Here is a 23,893-nt window from a genome sequence, read left to right on the forward strand (position 1 = left end):
TTTATTATTTTATTCATTTTGCCTACTGTAAATACATTTGTCTTTATTTTCTCCAAACATAATGATGCAGCTGGCTGCCATTTGGTTGTGTTTGTTCTCTTTCAACTTTTCAGGTCAGCCATTCCTTAATCCAGATGGCACTCCAGTTGTGTACAATCCTCCTATGCCTCAGCAACCTGTTAGGACCCAAGTGCCTGGACCTCCGCAGCAGCCACCTCTTCCCGCACCACCTCAGCAACAGCCAGCAGCTAATCACGTCCTCTCACAGGTGCACATGTCAAATACACAATGCTTGTGTTGATGGCTGACACTGTCATATTGCTCTCTGATAACAAGGGGATCAGTAGGTTGGTTCTGCTGAAGCATAGGTTAAGAAGTAGTAGCTACACAGGTATGGGTAACTGGACTTCTTTCCCCCACAGGCCTCAGAACTATCAGTCCTGCTAATAACTGAACATGGTGGGCAGCCTTTTCTTAAAAAGATAGAAGATATTTTAGTATGAAAATATTGTGGTATCAAGAACATACCAAGTCCAGATTGCTCTGGAAGAGAGGCTCTGCCTTCGTCCTTAGTCACACTGTGGTCACCCCTGGCATTAACAGTTATACAGTCAGCAAGCTGGGAAGAAAGTTAATCCAACTGAAATCTTTGTCTCCTTGTCTTAAGGTTATTTTTCAGCCAGAGGAATTCTTGGGCTGTACTGCACAAGCAGTACTCATGGCACAAAAGAGGTAGCTTAGGACTGGTAGAGTATGAACGCCTCTTTAGTAGCACTTGGGCTTACTCTAAACACAAATCTGCATGCTAAAGTACCGGATATATTTTATCCTCATCTTGTACAAGAGGAATTTACTAAAACAGGCCTGATTAAAGATGACCTCAGCCCTTGAAGAAGAAGGAAAGAAAAGCAAAGAGTGCGTATGGGCAGGAGAAGGGAGGGTTCTACCTATTTTCACAGCAGCTATTTCAGGCACCAAGCTACTGGCTATAGTTAACTGTGGTATTTTCAAATTGTTCTCAAATTTTATCAAAAAGTTCTTTATAGAACTTCATCTAAGCCTTTATCTTTGTTCATTTTGTCTGTTTAAATCTTCTGTTCGGGATAGCTGCTTATGCCGCAGTAGGATGGTCTGTTTTGAAAAAGGCTTATTTGTACCTTTCTCCCTATCTAGTTTATGGAAGTGTCTCTGTGGTATTTGCAGCTCTCTTCACAAATTCTTTACTACTGTGATTGCCTTCTTGATGGATACTGGAGTTGAACCTGCCCCAAATATTATCAGCAATGATACCTCTCTGATGTTCAGATAACCACAATCTAGAGAAAATATTTTAGTATTGTTGAATAAGTGAAAGTAATATGTTTTAATCTGTGGTTAGTAGTAAATTCATTCTGTCTTTAGATGCTTTGGAACAACTTGTATTTAGAATGCATGTGTAGTTTTTTGTTTTATCATTTCAAAAATCTCTCTAAAGAAACAGTAAATGTTAAATAGAAGCAATTTGCTGACTTATAGCTAATATAATATATAACAAATAAAGCAAATGTATTTCTGCTGGGAGACTGAGATATTGAAAATTACTTCTGGTTTAATTCTTTGCAATCTTGAGCTTAAAAAAAGAAGTATCCATTCCCTCTCTGGTAATGGAGCATAGTTGCTCTTATCTGTTACAAAAGACTTAGACTTTGTTTTCACTTCTCTTACTCTGATGTTAACCATGTTTATAAACCTGTTATTTCTTCAGCCTCTGCGGCCTCTGCAGCCTTCTTCCCAGCCTGTTCAGTACTCTGCCGTCTCTTATCCACCCCCGCTCCTGCCAGTCTCCTCTACACAGCAATATTCTGTGGTATTACATCTTCTGTTCATCTCCTCTCTGCATGGGTTAATCTTTAGTGGATGCTGACCTTTGCTTGGTTGGTTGTAAGTGGAGTGTGATACCAGTGTAATGACTGGCTAGCTGCTCAATCACAGTAAAATATTACCTGAGTGGGGGAAAATAGTTCCTGCGATTTTAATGTGTTTATTTCAAGTTCAGCAGAAATGTACACAATTAAGGCTATATATCTCTATATTTAGATATATATTATTTCCCTTTGTAAAGGAACAGCATTTCAATGCTATTGTTTTGTTAGCCAGTCAGTACCTTTTTATGTCTCTGGATTAACCTCTTTCCATCCTTCCTTGATGTTTCTTTATCTGCTCTTTCTTCTGCTGAACCCTAATACGTTTTGAGGGATCGGCTGTTCTGGTTTTTTGAGGTTACCTTTTTCTAGCCTCTTTGCCAGACCTCTTAACACGGTCACTTCAATAGCATCCCTTGTTTAATAAATAGAAGCTGGAAATGAAATATCTTAGTCTTTTGTGTTTAAAAAAAACAGAACAAATAAACAAAAAAAAAACCCCACAAATTGAAACTGAAACCTAGTAAAGGAGAAGAGTTATCCAAGACAGAATCTGCACTAGAGTCCAGGTCAGCAACGGGAGCTTCCCAGAGAGCTCTGATACTCTCATGAATACCTGTTTGTGTTGGGTTTATGTGGCAAGGGTTTGGTAGCAGGGGGGCTGCAGGGGTGGCTTCTGCCAGAAGAGACCAGGAGCTGCCCCCATGTCGGACAGAGCCGATTTCAGGCAGCTCCAAGACTGACCCTGCGCTGCCCAAAGCTGAGTCAGTCATTGACGCCGGTGGTGTCTCTGTGACAATGTATTTGAGGAAGGGTGAAAAACGCTGTGCAGCAGCTGTGAGAGAGAGGAGTGAGAAACAACTGTGCAGACACCAAGGTCAGAAGGAGGAAAGGGAGGAGGTGCTCCAGGTGCTGGAGCAGAGATTGCCCTGCAGCCTGTGGAGAAGATCATTGTGAAGCAGTTTCTCCCCCTGCAGCCTACGGTGGAGCAGCTCTCCACCCTGCAGCCCGTGTAGGATCCCACACCAGAGCAGGCAGAGATGCCCTGAAGGAAACTGCAGCCTGTGGAGGGCAGGAGCAGGCTCCTGGCAGGAGCTGTGGCCTATGGAGAGGAGCTCACGCAGGAGTAGGTTTGCTGGCAGGACCTATGACCCGGTAGGGGACCCACGCTGGAGCAGTCTGTTCCTGAAGGACTGCACCCCGTGGAAGGGACCCACGCTGGAGCAGTTCTTGAAGAACTGTAGCCTGTAGGAAGGACCCATGTTGAAGAGGTTTGTGAAGGACTGTATCCTGTGGGCGGGACCCCACGCTGGAGTGGAGGAAGGAGCAGCAGAGATGAAGTGTTATGAACCAATTACAAGCCCCATTCCCCATCCCCCTGTGACACTCGGGGGAGGAGGCAGAAGAGTTGGGAGTGAAGCTGAGCCTGGGAAGAAGCCAGGGGGATTGGGGGAAGCTGGTTTTAGTTTTGTTTTTATTTCTCACGATCCTACTCTGTTATTAATTGGCAATAAATTAATCTTCCCCAAGTCAGGTCTGTTTTGCCTATGATGGCAATTGGTGAGTGATCTCCCTGTCCTTGCCTTGACCCATGAGCTTTCCATCTTATTTTCTCCCCCTGTATTGCTAAGGATGGGGGAGTGATAGAGCGGCTTGGTGGGCACCTAGGAGCCAGCCAAGGTTAACCCACCACAGTGTTATACAACAGCTATTTTAGTATGTGTTCAGTTTTTCTTTTGTTATTATTTTCAACATTAATCAGAAATGTTTTATAATAGATACAGATTTATCTGAATTCAGTAGCCTGCATATAATTAAAACTATATTGTAACTGTTATCTGTAGTTTAGGTATACAATTATAAAAGGAATTGCACTTCATGGAGGGTGTTTTGTTATTAGCAATGTTGTTTCTCTTGTTATTTTAGAGTTTGAGTATGTGTGGACTGCAGTCAGTATAACTTACCTCCTTAGGAAGGAAGTGAGAATGGTTAATAAACCAGTGTGAGCTTCCCATGGGAGTTTAGCACATGACTAGCTGCTAGTAGCAGCTAGTTCAGGTGTCTCTATGCCGTGAGTCACAATCACTGTTAGGCACGCGGCTCTTAAAGCAGAGAATGAAACTCCGTCCAGGTTATAATAGTTCCAGAGCATTTTATATTCAGGAAATGGTTTCAAATATGAAGTGTGCTGGCAGCTTCAAAAATTTATTCCTGCTGATGGTAACTCAAGTAACACAGTGAAAAGGATTGTTGGTCTTGGTTCATGCTCTAAATGCAACACACCTGTAGTTGGTACCAGGAAAGTTTGCTTGATCCGTTTATCGGTAATACCATGTCTCAGTGGTTAATCATGCTTGTACTGTACATACCACTGTAGGACAAACTGACCAGATCAGAATTTCCTCATAGTGGTAGTGTAACAGAAATAAATGTGCATTGCTTCGGTTTGTCCTTTGGACATTTTTAGAGGTAATATTAACTCATAATTAAATATCAGTATCTCCTCTCTAAACTTGGTATTATGAAAAGCAGAGTGTAAAAATCCAATGTAGGAAAGCATTATAATTGCGTTAATAGGCATCATTAAAGAATGAAATGGCAAAGACAAAGTTAGGTTGTTGACCTAACGAAAATAGGGGGTTTTAAGCTGTAAAGGTATTCTAAAGAAAGTTTTAGGTACAAATTCATATTTCCAGTAGTAATTAAGAATATCTTTAGCCTGGGAACTATAAAATTTCATCATAAAACGTGAATGTAGCTAATCAGTAAAAGACAGAGCTTGCACTTCCTCTTTCTTGATTAACTCCTATCGTCTTCAGGCTGATCTAAGAGAAGATCAAGTGGTCTTAAAATATTTTTAATGTTGCCCCATGTTTGGAGAGTCCACTGTTGAAGTATGAACCAAACCTTCCTGTTTAGCAAAAAAATACAATACCAGCGATCGCGTCTAATTTCCAGGATGTTCATAATTTAATGCTGAATTGCTTGTAAAGAAGCTTGGTGTTACGGTAATAGAAGTTTCAAATTTCACAGGACTCCTGCAGTGCTCAGTGCAATCAGTATCATAGTTTCAGATGTTAATAAAATACAGATAGTATGTAACCACTAGAATACATTTCTTGCAGCTGTTACTTGATTTCAGGCTAAAAAAAATTAATCCTTGCATGTAGCATAATACCAAGTTAGAGGAATGTACCTTGTTATTCAGGATTAGAGCCTCATTAACTTAAGCTCTTAAAACCAAAAATTACTGTAGCAATTCCGCTATTTTAACTGGGGTTAGATGTTTTCACTCAAGCTTTGGAGTCCAATCAGAAAACATAAGTGACAAATTCTGACTTTATTTTTGAGAACTGAATTTTTACAATAAGTAGACAGAGGCAGATGTAATCTAAAAATCGAGTATTTGCAGTGAAATGAGTGAAGTCTCTGAATGTGGATGTTCTCTCCTGCTGTCAGCCCTGAAGATAATTTACTGCTGCGTTCCGTCTTGTTCTTTCCTGTTGTTCTTTGGCTGATGTTGCTAATTCACCGTAATTTGAGACATGCATATCTGAAACTTACTGAGATATTTGGCTATTCTATTCTTTTTTTCTTCAGTGTACGTTTGTGAATGTAACTTCTCCTTTTTTTTAACTATTACAGCAAGACAACCTAGGATCACAGTTTAGCCATATGAGTCTTGCCCGCCAGCCACCTGCAGACCCGGCTGAACCTCACAGCGCTATGTTCCAGTCCACTGTGGTCCTCCAGCCCCCACAGCAGCCTGGCTATATCATTGCAGCTGCTCCACCTCCACCACCCTCGGGCCAACCAGTTTCTGCTCCAGGCTACTCGACATCCAGCCACCCTGTCAACCAGCAAGTACTCCAGCAGCAGGGATATATGCAGCAGCCTGTGCCGCAGGTACACTGCCTCTGTTTCCATCCTCCCAAAAGCTGTATTTAAAAACTGATCATGCTGTTCTATTAATGAGCTTTTTATATGGTGTGGGGCTCCCTGTTAAATTGCAGCTGTCTGCATTTATTCTGTGGTTGGGGTTTTTCTGGCTTACGTGCTTTGAAATGAATGACTTCAGTTTACTTGAGGAGGAAAAATCACCCAGGTTTTCCTATTTACCTGTAGCTGGTAAAACTCATGTTGTGCGTAGTTTTCTAGTGTCTCAAATGTTTCGTTGTGGGAATTGTTACATCTACAGTGACAGTAGAAGAAATTGGCTGTTAAAGAGGGAATTCATGTAGTATGAGTATTTTTTAATTACTAAACCATTAGTTGCACCTTTTTAGTAAGTTTTGCATCTTTTATCACGTGATTCTTTTTGCATTTAGATGTCTGCCTTCTATAAACTTGCAGGTAGTGAATCTCTTTAATTGTTGTTCGTTTTTAGATGCCAGCTTGTTATTGTACCCCCAATCAGTACCCGCACTCCAGTCAACAATACCGACCTGTTTCTGTCCATTACAACACACAGCAAAACCAACCGTTGGCACAGCCTGGACAGCAGACAGGTTGGTTGAACTTTTTCAGCATTTCATTAGAACACCTTGTGTGCGTTTTCTCCTGGTTTTGCTTTTTAAACTTATTTTGCTGTATAATTTCAAATAAAGTAGAAGTTCAAATATGGGATACAAAGCGTAACTAACCTAAGGTGGAAAAATTTGAGTCAGTTGTTCATGAAACTTGAGACTGGAGCCATTACTATGAGTGGCTCATGCTGTAATTTTAATAATAGGATAATATTTTTTAAGTTTAGAATGGAATAATTTAAAAAACTTGTCACTTAGTTACTAACTTTATAGTAATTTGCAAAGTAAGATGAATTAGTACATTTAAATGTTGTGACATTGCAGAGAGGTGCCTTAACTGAAAGTTCTAAACAAAAGATACTAATTTTAGATGTTGTGCCATGAAAAGTCTGCTGTGCAGGAGATCCTGGTGATAGTGTTTTAATTTGTCTTTCTGTCCTTTGATTAAAGGTATCTGGGTATTGAATAGAATATATAATGAGACTTAAGTGGTTAGAATTAGTTTTCTGCTCCTCCTGTTTTTAGTAAAGACTTTTCTAGTGTTTCTGAGTTACCTCTATGAATGTTATTAAGCTGTATTTCTGTCTCCTTTCTTTCCTATTATCTTTTTTCCTTACAAATTGTAACTGCAGTTACCATTATTCTGATAATCTGTACTTTAAAATATTGTTACGACTTCTTCAAAAAGATCTGGATTCCTGAAACAAATTTACTTCTGAGTAATATCTTAACTCACAGTCAAAACTTTCAGAAGTAACTAGTGATGATTGGAGGCAGAGGTCCTTAAAAATCAGCCTTTTATACCATGTCTTCATTGAATACGTTAAGACTTGGTGTCCTTTTGAGTTTCCTTCAGGAAGAAGGATTTTTTAATTCCCACCCCCAACTATGTGTTGCTCTACAGAAATAGGATGAAAGATCACCTTTTACAAATATTAACTGGAGTTCTTTATAGCTGTTCTATGGAGTAGCCTTAAAGAGGGATGGCTCCCTCTCCTGCAGTTCTTCTAGGAAGTGCTCCAATTGCAGCCACACTTGAAGTTGTTATTCAGGGTTCAGTTCACAAATTTATGTGGGATTATTTCACTGCAGAATCATCAAGATGTGATGCCCACTTATGGTAGGGTTGTCAAATCATTTTAAAGTACTGTTAGTACCTGCTCACTGAAAAATAGAGCACCACTTTTCACTCTTCAGAAGTGAAAGTGTATTGATGTTTTTTCAGGGGAAAACAAATTACTTGTTTTTGCAACTTGTTTTATCCACTGGTGTTAAAGACGCGTTATCCAACTGTATTATGCAACCTGCTTTCCTTCCTCAGAATTTTTAATACCTAGCCTACTTAATAGCAAACAGTCTGTGGCTCAACTGGGATTACTTCCCCATTTGTGGGGACACCCTGTGTGAATAGCACACAAACTCTCTAAGTCAGAGAGAGCCCAGTGTATATGTGTAGCTAAATAAATCGATCTGAATTTGAAACCATGGGGTGACGGTGCATCAGCACCAAGATGCAAAGGGAGGAGTCAATTGCTATTAGGTAAGTAATTTTCCTTCCTGTATGTTTTTAGCTCTTTATGTTTTAACTGAGTTTCACTGCCTGTAATGTGCACAGGGTGAAAAGCGTCAGCAGCTAAAATCTCCCTCTGTGTTCTAGAAGAAATAAAATAAGAAAGCTCTGCAGACAGCTACGTCACTACTTTGATAAAGTTCATTGTACCTGTAACCCTGACATCAAGACATCGTGTTTAAGTAGTGAAGGGGTGGTCCAGCCAATAATTCCCGTTTCCCAATAATTCCCAATTCAATCCTGTTTGGTTACTTAGCGTTTACTAGCACTAATGATAGAAGTATTTTACTAGCAACTGCATAATTAGTGTTAAACTCAAAATATCCCAACTGCTCCCTAGCCATTGCTGGCTCTCATTTACTGCTTTATAGGCAAATTTGAATCAGCATCCTAGAGAGGGAAGGTTCCACGTCATTTTTCTGTTCTGTAAACTGCTCGTGAGATGGTGTATTTTGAAATTATCTCTCTTGTAGATTTATTTTAAACCTTAAATATTTGTATTAAGTTGACACAAAGCTTCATCCAAAATGGTTGATGCTTATTAGCGACGGCTGTTTTTTAGACAAAAGGCGGCATGTTACTTGGCTAATACAGCAATGTGTCTGGTCAGAAGTGAGAATTAACAAATCCTGTATTTCATAAAAGCTGTGGGTTTTATTCATCTTATAAAGCAGTTATTAACTACGAAGTAACTTTCCAAACACAAATTTAGATAAAAGATGACAGCTTCTGGGAGCATGGCATCTGAAGCCACTTTTGGTTTAATATTACGGAGTGGCCTGACTTTATTTATGAGCTGTTGGATTCGGGGCCGTAACACTGTCTGAGAGGTTTACATTTCTCACAGTGAACCGGTCTCTTTTTCAGCTGCTTCCTGGCTTCCTTTTTAAAGGGTTTCAGGTGAAATATTTGGGGGGTTCACTTTTAATAAAAATGCTTTGGTTGTCCGAAAGGCGTTGGGAGAAGAAAACTCTGTTTAAGAAAAAGGCCTTTCCGATTGCCGTGATCATGAGGGCCCAGTTACCATGAGACCTCACCACAGGTTGATTAAAAATCTTGTCTGAACTACAGTTGCTGTAGGAACATCAGCTGAAGTTCAACTAGCTTCTGCTTCACAACGGCCAGTGAGAAAACTGTAACAGTTGTAATAATAGCTCTTGTTGTGGTAGTTGTAATCAAGCTATACTCACGGCTTGTTAACCAAGTGATTGTACTTGCTCTTCTGTTCTTGAATAAAGGCTGTTTCTGGCTCTTACTGTGTTATTCAGAAAATGTAGTTCTATATTCTGTAAGTAAACTTTTCTTATATTAACAGTGATTTCTTATTAATTATGTAAATATTAAGAAACATGCTTTGGTTTTTATCTACTGTTTCAGAGTATTTCTGTGTAATGAGGCAATCTGCTCTGGCAGGTGTGGGTTTTCTGCTGAGTGCTGCATTTCTGTCAGACCACTCTCTATACAGAGGTGAAATTGTGAAGCTAAAAATAGAGCATTCTTTGGGACGCTGTGGGGAACCTTCTTGGCAGTCAATTTATATTGTTCCAGTTCTCCCTGCTTGCAAAATTGATCATGTCTGTCTCTGGAAGTGCCAGAAAAAGCTGAAAAATATTCACAGCTACGTTGCAGTTTCTGGGAAATGAGGGGTTTTGATTGCAGATGTATCGATTGTTATCTGTCATATACTGCAGCTTCGCACTCTGCTGCTTTCTAGGTGCCGTAGATCATTTTGTAACGAAGTACATTTAAGCATTTTGTTTATTACAGATATGAGATGGATTTTTGTGCACAGTTCAAATTTAAGAGTTACTAAAAATTCTAATTACTAATCCTGATTGAAGCATGCATTGTTCTGAAGCTTTGTATAGCACTGAAAATATTTGTGGTGCATTGTTTCTAATGAATAGCTCTCTTGGTTTTAACAAACGGAGCCTTCTTCTCTTTACTTTTCTGAGGCAATATTTGTTTATATTAACAGTATTTTTTAGTCTTCGTTGTTGCAATTTCTATAGAGACAGCCAGCTGAGACTGTTAATTCACAGTGTTTGTAGTACCCTGTATGTATGTAATCAATGAACATTGGTGGGTTTTATTTACCAAAAAAGCCTTTTGTGTTAACTGATTATTTTCAAAATAGACCATGCAATTTTTTAAACACAGTTTAAAAAAAAAAAATCTAAGCGAGTTTTTGCAGCTATATTTGCTTTATTATAGTTCCATACCAAGGTAGGGAGCACTGGGACTGTCAAGGTCAGTAGAATGTGAATGTGTCCAAGTTAGATAGAGACTCTTCTTGCTGTCGGTGCATCTTGACAACCCCAGTTTTGTTATTCTGGAGCAATAACTGGCTTTGTCTCAGAAACACTGATAGTTGTGGGTTTTTGCTGATGGGGTAAGTAGCACATACCTGTATAACAGACTATGACAACAAGAACTTTACTTGTGTTCTGCATGTGTTTTGATCATGGTAGCAGTTACCTACGATACGCTTTTAAAAAAAAAAAAAGGCGGGAGTTAAGGTTGGACCTAATAAATGCACAGATTTCGGTTTGGCATTCGTGCTTGTGTATTTTGGGGGTTTGTTTTTTGGGGGTTTGGGGGTTTTTTAGGCCATTTTTGAAAGATAGCAGAGGACACCAGTTCAATAATAAATTGTTGTAGATGCACTGTAGAGGGGTGAATATGAACATCTTTTTTTCCTCAAAATAGCTTTGAATATAAAATCTCTTCCACTGTATATGAACGTGGCTTTTACCTGGAAGATTCTTCTCCGTTCCCAGTTGGTTTTAGCATTACAGATTTCAGTAGAAATTGCCATTTTAAAAAGATTTACACACATGCCTTACACAAATTTTCTTGAAGCGTGATTCAGTTTTGAATCACAGTCAAGATGCTCTCCTCCCTGGGGCATCTGAGGTACTAATAGAATTTAGCATAACTAGAATTTCAAAACTAAAGTACCTAGAATGGCCTTGTTCATAATAATAGACAATTAATGGGCTTTGAGATTATCTAGCATGCTTTGTTCAAATGCTTTCAGCTTTCACCTATCAAGTCAAGGTGTTAATGCATGTAACTCACTAGAGTGTCAATAAATATTGCAAGCATGTGAGAGCAGCATTGCAGATAGTATGTATAGTATTTCATGCTTGATCCAAATTAATAAATCTGTTAATTTTGATGTTACCTTCTTTTTATATGCATGATAAGTTCAATTCTTATGAAGTTGCCAGATTTAAAAAGCCATTGGAAAATGCTATGCATACATTTTCACTTTTATATAAAATGTGTTCATTATTTCAAAATAAGATTTAAATGTGTAATTTCAGGTTACCAGGTTTTGCCTAACCAGCAGCAAAACTACCAGGGTTTAGTTGGAGTTCAGCAGTCTCAGAATCAAAATCTAGTTAGTGGCCAGCACAACAACGTTGGGAATCAAATTCAAGGTGTGATTGTTCCATATCCTTCAGTGCCATCTTATCAGGTGGGTAATTTATTCATAACTTTTCAGTCACTTTTCTGTGTGTCTGAATGATTTTTTTTTTAAGTGCATTGCAAGCAGGTGTCAAAGGTGACTTTGGGGATAGAAATTAACAAACAAACAACCCCCCAACTGAAGTGAGAAGAAAATCTGTCACAGGTGTACAAGTTCTAGTCCTGTTGGAAGCCAAGTGCTGTGTTAACTGTGATTCAGAGGATGGGGAAAGAAAAGCTCATAAGATTTCCCTCCCCACCACCCTGCTTTTTATTGTACAGAAAAGCTCTTGTTAATTGATGGAGTCCCTTGGAAACAACATTTCCGTTTTTGAGGAAGAAGATAAAAAGTTTTTTTTCTTTTTAATAAAGCACTATTATTTCAACAACTGTTATCACTAGTCTGGTGGAGAACTACAGCAGATCGTTCAGTTTCTGGTTTTGTTTTGGGGTTTTGTTTGGTTGGTTGGTTTGTTTTTTGATTTTGCGGGTTTTTTTTTAATTTTTATATAAACTAGGTGATGGTCAAGAGGCAGAAAGAAACATTGTCTGCAGAAGAAAATCTTATCTTAATGTGTTCTCAATTTTAGGTTTCGGTGCCTCAAGGTTCCCAAGCAGTGCCCCAGCAGACATATCAACAGCCTGTTATAATTCCCAGTCAGTCAAATCAAGGATTGCCCACAACAGGACTGCCAGTTTACTACAGTGTCATTCCCTCAGGTCAACAGAATAATTTAAGGTGAGTTTAACTCACTTATTTGATTTCTCAGCAACTAGGCTTAATTGCCGTGTAATAACTGAGAGGATCTGCAATAGTATTGCATATATGAAAATGTATTTTAAAGGCAGCCTTACAGACACTTTATGATCTATTTATTTTTGCTCTTATGCAATTAACTAAAACAACCAGTACTGCTTTAACTGGGACATACTTGTTAGACTGGAAAACATTGTTTCCATATCACTTTCAGCAATACTTTACTACAATTCCACATCTTAAGTTTTCTGCATTCCTTTTATGTATAGGAACTTTTTCCTGTGCTCAGCTTTTGTTTGATAAATAACTTTCTTTTTAACGTACCTTGGTAACAGCAAATTGGTCTACCTGTACAGACGTCCCTGTGTATACATCTGTATCCCCAACACACTTTGAGTATTTGAGAGGACAGACAGGCAGATGCCTAAAAGAATTCATTAGGATTAATGCTTGTTACAAATTTTTCTTTTTGAACTTACAAATGTGCAGCATTTAAAAATACCTTGCTTGCAGCTTTTAAACAAGCAGCAACAGTATGAAGTTTGCCTCATCCTTTTGTGAGTGCACAGACTTGAATAGTATTTGTGTCATCGCTGCATGGCTTCATCTACTTAAATCTGAATTCTTGTTCTTTGTATCAGAAGGTTATTTTTATCCTTTTCTTCTGCAATTATATTTGAGGTTCAGTGAAGTCAGAGGTAGACATAATCCCAGACTCTTTGAAGTAAGTGTTGTTGCTTGATCTGCTGTGTCATTTAGAATGTCCCTCTCTTGAACAGGGAGACATTTGTTAGGCATTCAGAGCAGGCTAGCAACTATGACAGCATCTTGCTTTTATCAAAATAGTTATGCTGCAGCGCTTTGACAAGGAAAGCAGAACACTCTTCTGCAGGAGCTGAGTAGTCTCAAACCTACAGGTCACTATTGACAACTAAAATCAGTAGACAGGTGAGAAGCTGTGTGAGAGCACGCATCCCATGCAGATATAAACCCATCTGGTTTAGTTTTCACCGAGTTTTGTCTGCTTTAATGAAAGGGAATCTTTAAATTAAAATTATGTATTGAACTGTGGGACAAAGGATGGAACAAACTTCTGATGACATAGATAAAAATGGGACATCCAACAGGATTACACCTACTTTTTTTTTTTTTCACAATTTGAAGTAATAAAATATTGTTTTCCTGTTCCCTCAGAATGTTTACTTCATCTGTTAGTACAGAAATGAAGTACAGGATTCTATAGGCACCATTCTGATTATGGTCCACCAACCTGATGTTCTGGCTCTGCAGTATGATCAGTTAGTGGTATGATAGAACTTGCCTATGTCTGTTACTTACCTGTTTCTCCCTTGAATGCCCTGAAAAATACCTGATATAAATAAACTTCTAAAGTTATCCTTTTCATACATATTACAAGCAAATGAAAGGTTGTTTATCTCCTGGAGTCATCTTCCTTTTCCCACACCCTATTTGGTAAAGCCATGGAAAGGCGATCATCTCTTTAAACAGTGTTACTTAACACTGAAGCAGAGGTGTGCTGGTTTGGTGTGCTGAGTAAGCTGGCTCAGCTGTGTGGGGCCAGCCTGCACCTGAGGGACTGCATCTGAAATCCTTATGACAGGTTCTGTGGTGGTCATTTAACTGAGACCTAATTATGGTTAATTGGGCAAGACAACAAATTGTCTTTTTATTATTATTCTACATGTCCTTATACTGATGCAGCACTATCGACACAAAAATAGTATATCAAAACAGGTGAATTAGTACAGCTTCCTGATGTATGCAGGGCATAAGTATTTGCCAAGGAAGAGATGTGAAACTTCAGTCTTCTGAAGAATGAGTAGATTTGGGGGTGGGTGGGAATATTAGTGATTTTAAAATTAACAAAATCTCAGTGATTTGCAGTACCTGTAGACAGCAAATGCAGCAGTCATGATTAAATAAATGAGTGTAGCATAAATGCCTGTTAGTCATAGTCTTTTTTTGTTATTATTATTACAGTTCATCAGTAGGATATTTGCAGCCTCCTGGATCAGAGCAGATACAATTTCCCAGAACATCATCACCATGCAACTCACAGCAGCTTCAAGGACAGCAGTGTGCAGGTTGGGGGAATAAAGTTTTTACTGAAAGACTTGAAAAATGTCTAGCTGTTATTATGCTGGGTGATTGGATATTTGCTATTAAGGGTTTGATCTGGAATTAACTACTGTATTATATTGCCTTCTGTGTTCCATTTGTGAAGTTATATTGGGGGCAGGGTAACTTGACAACTTGACATCTCAATTTGTTTATCATTGAAAGCTCTAAAGTTAATTTTTAGAATTCAGTAACATACTTCATAATGCCTTGCATGTCTGGTTGTGAGTTGAGGCAGACATGAGAACTATACATTGCCAGCAGAACGACTTCCATCTTTTCCTGAATAGCTACATGGGTCTGAAAGTTTTGAGATTTGGGTTTACATTTGATAGAACGAGCAAGGTACATTTTGGAAGCAGTATACTTGGCTCTTCTACTCAAGAAGCATTCTAGATTTCACTTAATGGAGTAGGAGCAGTGATTTTCTTAAGGGTTCCTGAGAAGAAGGTGAAAACTAAGTGTTCTGGGTTTGGATAGAGAGAAGAGGTAGCTTTTGGACCTGCTGAAAAGCTAAATGAAGTACCACAAACTGCATGGGGTGTGTCGGTTTTGTTTTTGGATAGAGAGAAGAGGTAGCTGTTGGACCTGCTGAAAAGCTAAATGAAGTACCACAAACTGCATGGGGTGTGTCGGTTTTGTTTTTATGGTAGCCTTATTCACTGCTTTTACTTTCATAGTTTATAGCAACCATTCAACTCAGAAGCCATCACCTCCTACATTATTGCCACCTTCATCAAAGTCAAAGCCACAACAGGCTGCTTCCATTGTGCACTACAGCATAGTGTCTCCACCCTCATCATGTAAAAGTTCGCCCACTGGTCTTTCCATCATGCAGCCAATAAAAGGTATATTTTATTGGGATTTTCATCTAAGCCATTCTGTCTAGAAGTCTGCTGTAAATTATCCAATTGATTTCATGGCTAACTGCTAGAACAACTGCAACCTGAGTGCCATCTCTGCAAATACTTTTTTCATAATTCTTCAATTGCTATTATTGTAACTTTTAAAATGACAACTTGGAACTTCAGTGAAACAATAGCCAAGTTAATGGGGCAGCCTGGAGGCAGCCTGCAGCAGATACCACTTAGCAGAAGCATATAAATCAGGTTTGGAATGTTTTGATCTAGAAAATATTTGGGTAATTTTTAGAAGGTGTAGAAATAGCAGCCTCAATGGCATGTGAAAACAGTGGTGACATAGAGCCTGTCACATCCATTAAATGTTTATAAATGTTCATATCCAAACACTTAAAAACTCTGAATTTCCAACCAGAAGATTGATGGGCTGGTCAGGAAAATACAAGCACTAGGGTTAGCGTCCAAACAAGAGGTTACAGAACAATCCTGTGATCAGAGTGGTACTGTCTGTCTTTTACCGATAGGGAATTTGATAGGTAAGAGGTTTGGTTGGTCAAGAAGGGGTAATCTCAGATACTGCTATCTCAGTATTTTGCAAGTAAGCAATAGATTAAACAACCCTAGGTCAACGACCTAGATTCCATTATAGATGTGGCGTTTCTTACAAACATTTATCTTTAAGATATTTTTAGAGCCTGTTTATTAGTAAATAGATAACATGCAGTTAAGTGGCAAGATAGCTGGATTAGCAGGGTATTATAGTTCATGGGCCAGTTTGGGATTGTTTCCATTTTGCTTCAAGTTTGTTTGGCTTTAATTCTGGAAGACTGTCATTGCAGGATGTCTAAAATCGGCCTCGCACTAGTTTGTTCTTCCCTCCTAATCTATCCTGGCAGTGCTGGTTTTATGCAGTTTTGAAGGCCCGGTTCAAACCTGTTAAACTGTGATTTAAAGACGTGTGGGGAAGGGGGAAGCCCTCTATGAGATAGGGAGAACAAATTTCGAGAGAATAAAGAAAAGCATGCTTTTCAGTAAGTGATACTGAGATGATGAAATGAGGCCGGTGAGGTAAGGACAATGAGGACATACGCAGGCAAGCAGATGGTTTCCTTTCATTTGAAAAAGTTAGAGGACCAGACTGCAAATCTGGGGAGCCTTTCAAGGAGTTCTTCTGGGTTTCCCTTCTCAGGTGATAAAGTGTCTGCAAACTGACTTATGCATTTTATGACACTTCGTTTTGTCAGGATGCTTGTTTAGGAAAAGAATTCCTTTTATTTTCATTTACTGAAGTGCTGTGGAACTAGAAGTAGTAGAAAGAACGAGTCTTTCTGGATGTACAAAGTTTTCTTTCGTAGTTTAAACAGCATTTTCAGATTGTGACACTTTTTTAGAAATGGTGCTGTAGATGGTTTCGAAAGACAAGACTTTTTTTGTTGGGAGTTCAGTTCTCACAGATAAGTCAAAAGAGTATGCTAAAGTGCTGCAGAATAAAATGCTATAGTATTATAAAACAGTAAGATGTAAATAAGTATCATTAATATTTATAAATACATGCATTAAGATATTAAAATGAAAACCATTTTCTTGTGTAAAGTGTAGTGTGTCTATAGATGCCTGTCTGGTACATCTCGGGTTTACATACAGGGATTACGTAAGTTTATGGCTTTACCACGTAGAAGCTGTTGTGTTACTACTACTATTCTGCTTATGTAGTAGATACCAATAAACAGAATTATATTTTATTTTGCTGTGCAACAACACAGAAATATTCGCAATGTAGCTCTTACAGGGACAGAGGAGGGACTTCTATATTTATAACCTCTGCTAAAGTTGGCCAGATATCTGATGCTTCCACTTCAATCTGTATCACATGGGTAGAACTTTTTGCCATTATAGATGTGAAAACATTGCTAATATTACTTCATTTATTTTTATAAATATCAATATAGTAAATATTTCAGAATACAATTTACAAAAGCTAATATAGTTTTAGTATTATGAGTACATTATTCTACATTGTTTGGTTTCCTTTTTGAAGGAGTCTGGTTCTTTTTGTGGAGCCCAGGGGTAGTGGAAACAATAGCCCATTTTAAAAAATACAAGATGAATGCATTTTATAATCTGTATCTGACTGCTCCTAACTGATGCTACGGCGTAGGTAGTAAATTGAGAAGATTGTAGACTCCTTCTTTAAAGGTGGATGATTAAATGATGTTTAAACCATGTGTTTGAACCGTGGTTTCTGAGAAATGCTATAAACAGTGGGTAAAGCAGAGAAGGAAATTGCAAACAACCATTTACAAGTAAACAGGACGTTATATAAACTACCTGGGGCAGAGCCAGGTCAAAGGGGGAAGACCGCTTCTCTCTCGGGCAGCCTCTCGTCACAGCTCCTCATGTGAAACCTTACGGAACAGCGCTGGCTGTTCAGCTGTTCTGCCCTGACTTGGGCATTGCTGCAGCTACCGCAGTAGCTGAGTGGTACAGGATGCAGGGATCCATTTGCAGCCTCTGCCCAGAAAAACATTCCTGTATAGGACTTGCAAATGAGAGTAATTTTGCCTCCGACTGAAAATTGATTCCCAGTCTTTCCTATGTATGTCATCATATCAGAGAAAACATTTTGAGTCTGTATTGCTGTATAGCATGTAAAACTAATTAGGTAACTTCTATTTTTAAATAAAGCATATTCTTGCTTAATATCACGTGTTCTTCAACACATCCCTCTGACAGTAACTACAGTGAATGTTGAATACTTTCAACTACTATCAAATAGAATGGCTTCTTTCAAAAATATTCTCAATAATGAGTTTCAGTGGTTCCACTACCTCCTAGTTGTGGGAAGCCCTCTCTAAGTTAACTATCACAGATTGATCCGATAGTGAGAATATAATTGTACACAAGATGCTGCTCTAGTTTCCTAGAATTCAGCAGCTTATTTAGCAGAACAGTGGTTATGTTATTTCCCTGTTTTGTTTTTGTAATTCATGTTTGTTCTGCTAAAATGAAAATGGAAATGTATGATGAACTAACTGTATCCTACTGATTTCTTGTCTTGTAGCAGTAGCACCACCACCAGGTGGAGGAGTAGTAATGATGCAGCTAAACATACCTAACAATCCTCAGCCTCGGAACCATTCACCTCCACAATGGAAACAGAATAAATATTACTGTGATCATCAAAGGGGGCAGAAGTCCACAGAACTTAGCACTTTAGACAGTGCTGCACAGGTATGAAACTTGTGTTTTCTTTTCTAGGATGACTTAAGATTTGCATAAATTGCATCTTTGCATCTTCTTTCAAAAGTTCTTTTTGGGGAATAAAAATCTGCTCTGATAATACTTAATATAGCTATTTTAACTTTACGTCAGTCTTTGAATGCTGTAGGTGGTGTTTAGCTTGTAGGTACTTTTTAAAAACACTAACTTGTTGTTTATTCCAGCTGCAGCATAGTCCTCAACTAGGTAGTCCTGTCACCTCACCGGCCCAATCACCAGCACCAGCTCAGCTATCAAACATGAAGAACATCCGTCCCACATTAACACCTCTTTCTATTGTGTCCCAGTTTTCTAGACCTTTTGTCCCTGGACAAGGTATATTTTTAGTTAACTAAAACATTTGTATGTTTTCTATTTGAGTGTTTTAAAATACAAGTTACATGAGGATTTTCTGATGAACTGTAATGCTGTTAAAGCAGGATCATCAAAATTACCCACTCAAGCATCACATAAAACTTCACCTTATCTCTCTGCACTGGTACCGTCCCCCGTATTCTCAAAAGCTTTTCATCTTGTTATTGTGAGGGCTTCTATGACGCACTTTTCATATGTGAAATTCCACATTTCAGCACTGAAAATATTAATAAAGTGATTGATATAATTTAGCTTCAAGTTTTAACCATAAATCAAGAACTTGACACACCGTCACAAAGGATATAATTTTTGAGCTACAAAGATAAAATAAATAATGTGGGACTAGCTCATCTTCATACATTAGGTGGGCACATTGTCTTTTGGGGGAAAGGATACAGAAATGTGATGTTGAGATGAATGTTCTGCCAAACACACTTATTAGTTGACGATGCACTGAATCAAACCACTGCCTAAGAGAGAATTCTTCATTCCTTTGTAGAAAAACTAGCATGATGGGACTAGAGCCTTTGGCCAATACTGTTGCTACTTCAATTAGTATTCCAGATAGTACCCACACAAAGACAGAAAAAATTCCTTGTAGAAGAATTTCAGTCCCCTGCTGCCATGTTAACAGAAGAACAGAAAATAGCGAGTTTTCACTGAGATGTGATAGTTGATAACATTTAAAAAACAAATGATCAAAAAACCTTTTGTCAGTGAGATGTCCTCGTATAGTTCCCAAACTCAGAATTAATGGGTCTATTTTACAGAAAGATTTACTTTAAAGCAAAACTTACAGAAAATTCTGTGTGTCTTCCTTACTGATAAAGAAAACCTTATTTTCTTATCTGTCTCTGTCTTATCTGCTGGATAATCTTTGTCATTGCTTTGTATTCCGATGTTGTAAAAATTCCAGGTTGCCTATTGCAAAGAATACCTCTCAGCTTCCGTCATCTTCTGCGATTACTGAAAACTTCTATTCCATTGTCTTTGTGGATCCTTAGAGCAAATGGGAATGTGAAGATGTACCTGGCTCTAGTCAGGGATACAACCATGAAAATTATTAAATTAGTCCACTGAGAGGAGCTTTAGCCTTATTAAGCTCATTCTGAAATGAGAGGATTTCGATAAGACTGCAATGAAGAAAAATGTTTAGTGTGTTTTTCAGTGTAATCCTTAAATGCAAGCAAGCTTGTACCTTTTCACCTTGTGATCAGTACTTGACTGAATGACGTGTATTTATTTGTGCCAAATCTTAGTTGTTAGCCTAGCCAAATACACTACTTTGTACATAGTTCTTCTGCTTTCTCCTCTGTGTAAGATACAGGAGGTCTTCCTCCAAGTTGCTTTTATGATGTGTAACAGCAAAACCCTTCTAATTACCTTTCTCTTTAAGGAGATGCCAGATACCCGTTGCTTGGCCAACCCCTGCAATACAATCCACCATCTTTGTTACGTGGACAAGTAACAAGCCAACAGGTATTAAAGAGAACAATCTCCTGGCAACACTGAAAAAAGCCAATTCAGGACTACCGTTATAACCACCATGAATAGGGGAATGTGTTAATGCCTTAGAAATGTAATTGAATGGAAGGTGCTGGCTTTCCAGTAACAGTTTGATTCTGTGTTGATACTTTCCATTGTTTTTGTTGTGTTAAAAAAAAGAAAGTGAGAAACATTTTCCTGAAATTTAGCTTTAGGCACAGTGTAGATTATGGATTTTTTTTAAAAAGCAATTTGCCAGCAGTTCCAAAAATCACAGAGAGAAGGTTTCCTGAAAGGATTTTATTTGAATAACAATTTCAAAAAAACCCAGAAAATACATGTGGGTGTTTCTAAACAATAGGTTTGTTTCATATAAGAAAAACAAACCCAAAATATTAGTGTTAGCAAAGCTAAAGAGTTTTGTCATCTATTTAATTTTTGGGACAGACACACAGACCCCCTACCTCTACCTTACTCAGTTCTACCCGAGATCAGCCAGATGATGTGATGGATTGGGGTGGGGGGTGGTATTCCAAGAAGATTAAAGGTGGGGTTTCTTTTTATATAATTTCCTCCCTTTCTTCTGAAGCCAAGGACTGAATGTGCCTGACTGCAGGATTGCTAACCTCCAAGACTAATATTAGACATGAAAATCTTTTCTGTACCGTGGTAGCGCAGGTTATTTTCCAGATATTCCTCTGCACTGTTTCTCACTGAGCTAACCTACAATTGTTAAGATACTGGTGCATTGTCATTAATGGACATCATTTATGTCAATCTTTGCAGTGTCAACCTGGAAACAGACATGGAAACAGGGGAAAGAAACCAGCAAAGAAGGCTGCTTCAGTGGATCTTGGTGCAGGAGAACCAGGTATGGAATTGCTGATTGACACAGTCCTCAGGAAAAATTAATTATGGTGATGGGCTGGGAATTAACAAGAAAAGCACAGGTGAGAAAAGGCCCTGAATGAAGAGTTATGGGACAGAAAGGGACATTGCAAACACTGGGAACATAAGGATGGAGAGGAAGACTTGATTTGGAGGGAGGGGAAGAAGGGGGATAAATGAGAAAAACGTAGTTTTGAAGGCTGGAGAAAAGACCAGAGAAGCTCAGGATTAGACAGTACTAAAAGGAAGAGCAAGTTTGTCAGTGTACTGGACGTAAGTTCTATTATATTGTTACATGACATATTGTTATGTTAAATATACGTACCCCTGCTTCCTTTTACTTGCATGAAATGTGAAATCAAACATAAACCACAAACTAGTTTTGCTGCTGCTTCTTTTTTCCGCCCCCTACTAATATAAATAAGCACATGGATTTGGGGGACATCTTAGGAGATCTACAGATTAGTTCCTTGGAGTTGGTAAAGATGTCATCCAAATAAAATCTGACATCATCTATCTTCACATCTTTACTGGGAAGAATTTTTGTTGCAAGTGTTGCCTGCTATCAACTCTTCGCAGAAAGTTACAGATAAATCAGCTTTTTCTAACAATTTACTGGGGCAGATTTTTTGAGAGAAGACAGACTAGATTTTTAGCACAGGATGCCTGAAGAGTTAAGAGGCAAAGCCAGTCAGATGCTATAGTGAGTTCTGAAACCTCCAAAATTAGGTGTTATTATTTTTCCTTCTCTCTTTTGAGGGCCCTCATTGTATTCTCAGCTTTTATTTGTACACTTGTAGCTGTAAGCAGTGCTAAATGGGAAAGCAAAAGGCTCTCTAAAATACCAGAAATGGAATGCCTGTGTATTTGGTATCAGCCAACTGGAGATACAAGTATGAAATAAATAACTCATTTTCCATTGTGTTTGTTGTATTAAGTACAACGACCAATTTAGATTCAATGTTTTTCTTGTTTCAGCTGTGGGGAAAGTTCTAGAAATTACTGAACTGCCAGAAGGCATAACTCGTATGGAAGCAGAAAAACTCTTTGGAGAACTTTTAAAAGTTGGTGCCAAGATTCGGTGGCTAAGGGATTCGCAGTGTCTACAAACACAGCAGCAGCACCATCGTCGTTACTGTGGCAGCGGAGACAGTAGCCTGAACACTGAGCCATCCAAACCCAGTGACTTGGCTTCCACTTACACAGTTCTAGCTACGTTCCCTACAATGTCAGCTGCTCAGAACGCATTGAAGAAACAAAGTAGTACCTCAGTGAACAAGTTCAGGCTGAGAACAAGCAAGAAGCACTACGACTTTCATGTTCTGGAAAGGGCTAGTTCTCAGTAGCAGTTACATCAGTGGACACTCAGCCTTTACTACTTCCACGTCCTCCTCTCCTTAATTGGCTTGATGTTATGGGGTTTCTGTTCTCTTCATAGAGACTCCTGGGATGTTTTGTCATATGACATTAGCCACTGAAGAATAAATAACGCAGTGATCCAGCAAGATGAAGAAAAAAAAATACAGAGTTAATCCCAGACAATAGCAAGGAATCAACTTTGAGACAGGCAGCTTTCTACAAGGAATGCTGTTGAAACGCCCCCTACTTTTATAGTAGTTTTGTTTTATATTTTTGAATTCTTGTATCAGATCCAAAGTTCTATTGTACAGCAAACATTCATAAAAATCCATATTCAGATTTGTATTTTATAATCCCTTTTCACAGCCAGCACACAGCTGTCCATTCCAAGGCAGGAACCTGAGGATTGGTGGAGGGGAAAAGAGAACCATTTTCAAGGAATTACACATTTTCTAGCAAACTACCCCAAAGCTTCAAGTTGACCTGTTCCTTGTCCCTTGTGTTTTTTTTTTTTTTAGGAAAAAAAAATATAATTTTAGTAACTAACTCCTTAGATGGTCATTTTCTTTTGAGAGTCATTCAACCAATGTCAAAAGAAATTACAAGTAGGTTGTACTCTTGAAGGATTCACTTCTGATCCAACAAGTTTAATAATTATTAAAAGGGGAATATGAATAGTTTACAAAGATTGTTCACTGAATCACATTTTAATATTTCTTCTTTTTAGCAAAAGTGTGAAGAAACTGAAATGTATCTTCACAAGTGACAAAAAGTTTGCACTTTAATTGTGTTCCCACCAGTATGGCTCTCTTTCTTTTCCTTTTCACGCTAAGATAATTGTGTTTGGTAAGTGCTGGAAACCTTTTTAATGGTTGAAGTTTTCATCATTTGCAGATGCTCACTGGACATTAAAGATTCATTGCACATAAATGAAACAAACTTTTTTTTTCAATTTGTGTAATTTGCAAGGCTGTACAATGTGTGCTGATGCAAGCCTTTTTCAGTTCAAGAAAATAAATGTTTACAAACACAAACTTTTTCAGTGCACTTGTTTAAACTTCTAGGAGACTTCTGAAAACTGGATGAACACGTATTAATGGTTTGGATCCCTTCAAATGTGAGAAAAGAACTAACACAAATACCAGAACTTCTCAAAGAACCACTATTGCTGTTCCTCTTCTTGAAGCATTTATTTATGTTATCCTGCCCTTCCTCATTTTTAAATGTTTCCCTGTATCAGTAAAAAGAGAGATAAATTGATCAGACATCATTTTTTATTTTTAGCACAGGCACTGATTTGC

The 23,893-nt window shown here is 38.3% G+C and overlaps 1 protein-coding gene across 12 annotated transcripts in view; it reads left to right on the top strand.

The window, feature by feature from the left end:
- R3HDM1 (R3H domain containing 1) overlaps nucleotides 1-23,531 on the top strand; it is a 54,559-nt gene extending 31,028 nt beyond the window's left edge. For 5 of the 12 annotated variants that reach the window (XM_068407194.1, XM_068407203.1, XM_068407197.1 and 2 more), the window contains 13 exons: nucleotides 114-268; nucleotides 1,745-1,846; nucleotides 5,547-5,807; nucleotides 6,289-6,409; nucleotides 11,327-11,481; nucleotides 12,062-12,210; nucleotides 14,230-14,333; nucleotides 15,048-15,215; nucleotides 18,289-18,458; nucleotides 18,671-18,821; nucleotides 20,257-20,339; nucleotides 21,132-21,216; nucleotides 22,212-23,531. In XM_068407194.1, coding sequence (XP_068263295.1) covers nucleotides 114-268; nucleotides 1,745-1,846; nucleotides 5,547-5,807; nucleotides 6,289-6,409; nucleotides 11,327-11,481; nucleotides 12,062-12,210; nucleotides 14,230-14,333; nucleotides 15,048-15,215; nucleotides 18,289-18,458; nucleotides 18,671-18,821; nucleotides 20,257-20,339; nucleotides 21,132-21,216; nucleotides 22,212-22,579 — 2,072 coding nt within the window. In that variant the 3' untranslated portion in view covers nucleotides 22,580-23,531. Of the gene's footprint in view, nucleotides 1-113; nucleotides 269-1,744; nucleotides 1,847-5,546; nucleotides 5,808-6,288; nucleotides 6,410-11,326; nucleotides 11,482-12,061; nucleotides 12,211-14,229; nucleotides 14,334-15,047; nucleotides 15,216-18,288; nucleotides 18,459-18,670; nucleotides 18,822-20,256; nucleotides 20,340-21,131; nucleotides 21,217-22,211 lie in introns of those variants that run through there. The other 7 variants (XM_068407199.1, XM_068407205.1, XM_068407195.1 and 4 more) reach the window with 6 other exon arrangements.
- The last annotated feature ends 362 nt before the right edge of the window (nucleotides 23,532-23,893 follow it).

The sequence above is a fragment of the Nyctibius grandis genome, chromosome 9 (assembly GCF_013368605.1).
Source record: "Nyctibius grandis isolate bNycGra1 chromosome 9, bNycGra1.pri, whole genome shotgun sequence".
Classification (NCBI taxonomy): domain Eukaryota; kingdom Metazoa; phylum Chordata; class Aves; order Nyctibiiformes; family Nyctibiidae; genus Nyctibius; species Nyctibius grandis.